General features: G+C 47.0%; 1 protein-coding gene across 1 annotated transcript in view; it reads right to left on the reverse strand.

Moving 5' to 3' along the window:
* LOC120061667 (extracellular sulfatase Sulf-2-like) overlaps nt 1-1,772 on the reverse strand; it is an 18,248-nt gene continuing 16,476 nt past the window's right edge. The window contains exon 14 of the mRNA XM_039011562.1: nt 1-109. Within this exon, the coding sequence (XP_038867490.1) occupies nt 61-109 (49 nt within the window). The 3' untranslated portion in view covers nt 1-60. The remainder of the gene's footprint in view (nt 110-1,772) is intronic.

Here is a 1,772-nt window from a genome sequence, read left to right on the forward strand (position 1 = left end):
TGACTAAGGCAGATGCGCTGGGCGGTGGGGGTGGATGGCGGCCTCTACAGGTACAGATGATTAGATGACTAAGGCAGATGCGCTGGGCGGTGGGGGTGGATGGCGCCCTCTACAGGTGACAAGCAACAGGACAGTATGAGATGTGAGCTGCCTAAACCTTGCAGGTTAGAATTACATCCATTCATAGAGATAGACAGGAGAGTGAGACAGACAGGAGAGTGAGACAGACATTGTTATTAACTAGAACTAGCAGAGAGCAGCAGGCAAGCCTGGAAAAACCCAGAGTTGAAAAAACTAACAAAATGAAAGAGGAACGAAAGAGAGGAAGAAAAAACAGGTTAGAGGTGACTGTTAGAGGTGACTGTTAGAGGTGGCTGTTAGAGGTGGCTGTTAGAGGTGGCTGTTAGAGGTGGCTGTTAGAGGTGGCTGTTAGAGGTGGCTGTTAGAGGTGGCTGTTAGAGGTGGCTGTTAGAGGTGGCTGTTAGAGGTGGCTGTTTAGTGGCATCGTGAAGTTCCAGACTCACAGTGATTTGGAGGTGGGCATCTTCACTTTTGGCCACTTTCTGTGTTGAAACAGCCTGATGCACAAGCAGCAATAAGATAGACTGTTATCCAGCCCGTTCAAGCAGAGGAAAATAAGCCCTCAACCTTCTCCCAACCTCAGTTAGAAGGAGTGTAGAGACAGTGAAGCACACTGAGTACTCCCCATACACTGAGTACTCCCCATACACTGAGTACACCCCAGGGTTAGAAAAGTGCTCAGTGCAAATCCCCCAAACCAGAAGTCATGCAAAGATGCAAAGGAAAAACAAGAGAGAAAGAAAGAAAGAAAGAGAGAGAAAGAGAACACCAAAAAACACACTCTCAATCGCACGTCCAGCACAGGAGGCTGCTGAGGGGAGGACGGCTCATAATAATGGCCGGAACGGAGCAAATGGAACGGCATCAAACACCTGGAAACCGTGGAAACCATGTGTTTTATGCATTTTATAACATTCCACTGATGCCGCTCCAGCCATTACCACGAGCCCGTTCTCCCCTAAAAAGGAGCCACCAACCTCCTGTGACGTCCACACTTCGCCCCACACGTCGTCCCACACGTCGCCCCACACGTCGCCCATATACACAATCTCTATGTACTTTCTAAGTGTTGTGTATTCTGTCAACGTATTCTAGGCCAAGTAGATAGCCAACTATCTTTTAGGAATGTTTATATTCATTTTATATAAACTCAGCAAAAAAAGAAACATCCCTTTTTCAGGACCTTGTCTTTCAAAGATAATTCGTAAAAATCCAAATAACTTCACAGATCTTCATTGTAAAGGGTTTAGACACTGTTTCCCATGCTTGTTCAATGAATCATAAACAATTAATGAACATGCACCTGTGGAACGGTCGTTTTAAGACACTAACAGCTTACAGACGGTAGGCAATTAAGGTCATAACAACTTAGTTATAACAACTTAGGACACTAAAGAGGCCTTTCTACTGACTCTGAAAAACGCCAAAAGAAAGATGCCCAGGGTCCCTGCTCATCTGCGTGAACGTGCCTTAGGCATGCTGCAAGGAGGCATGAGGACTGCAGATGTGGCCAGGGCAATAAATTGCTATGTCCGTACTGTGAGACAGGATGTACAGCTGATCGTCCTCGCAGTGGCAGACCACGTGTAACAACAGCTGCACGGGATCGGTACATCCAAACATTACACCTGCGCGACAGGTACAGGATGGCAACAACAACTGCCGAGTTACACCAGGAACGCACAATCCCT

The sequence above is a fragment of the Salvelinus namaycush genome, chromosome 16 (assembly GCF_016432855.1).
Source record: "Salvelinus namaycush isolate Seneca chromosome 16, SaNama_1.0, whole genome shotgun sequence".
NCBI lineage: Eukaryota > Metazoa > Chordata > Actinopteri > Salmoniformes > Salmonidae > Salvelinus > Salvelinus namaycush.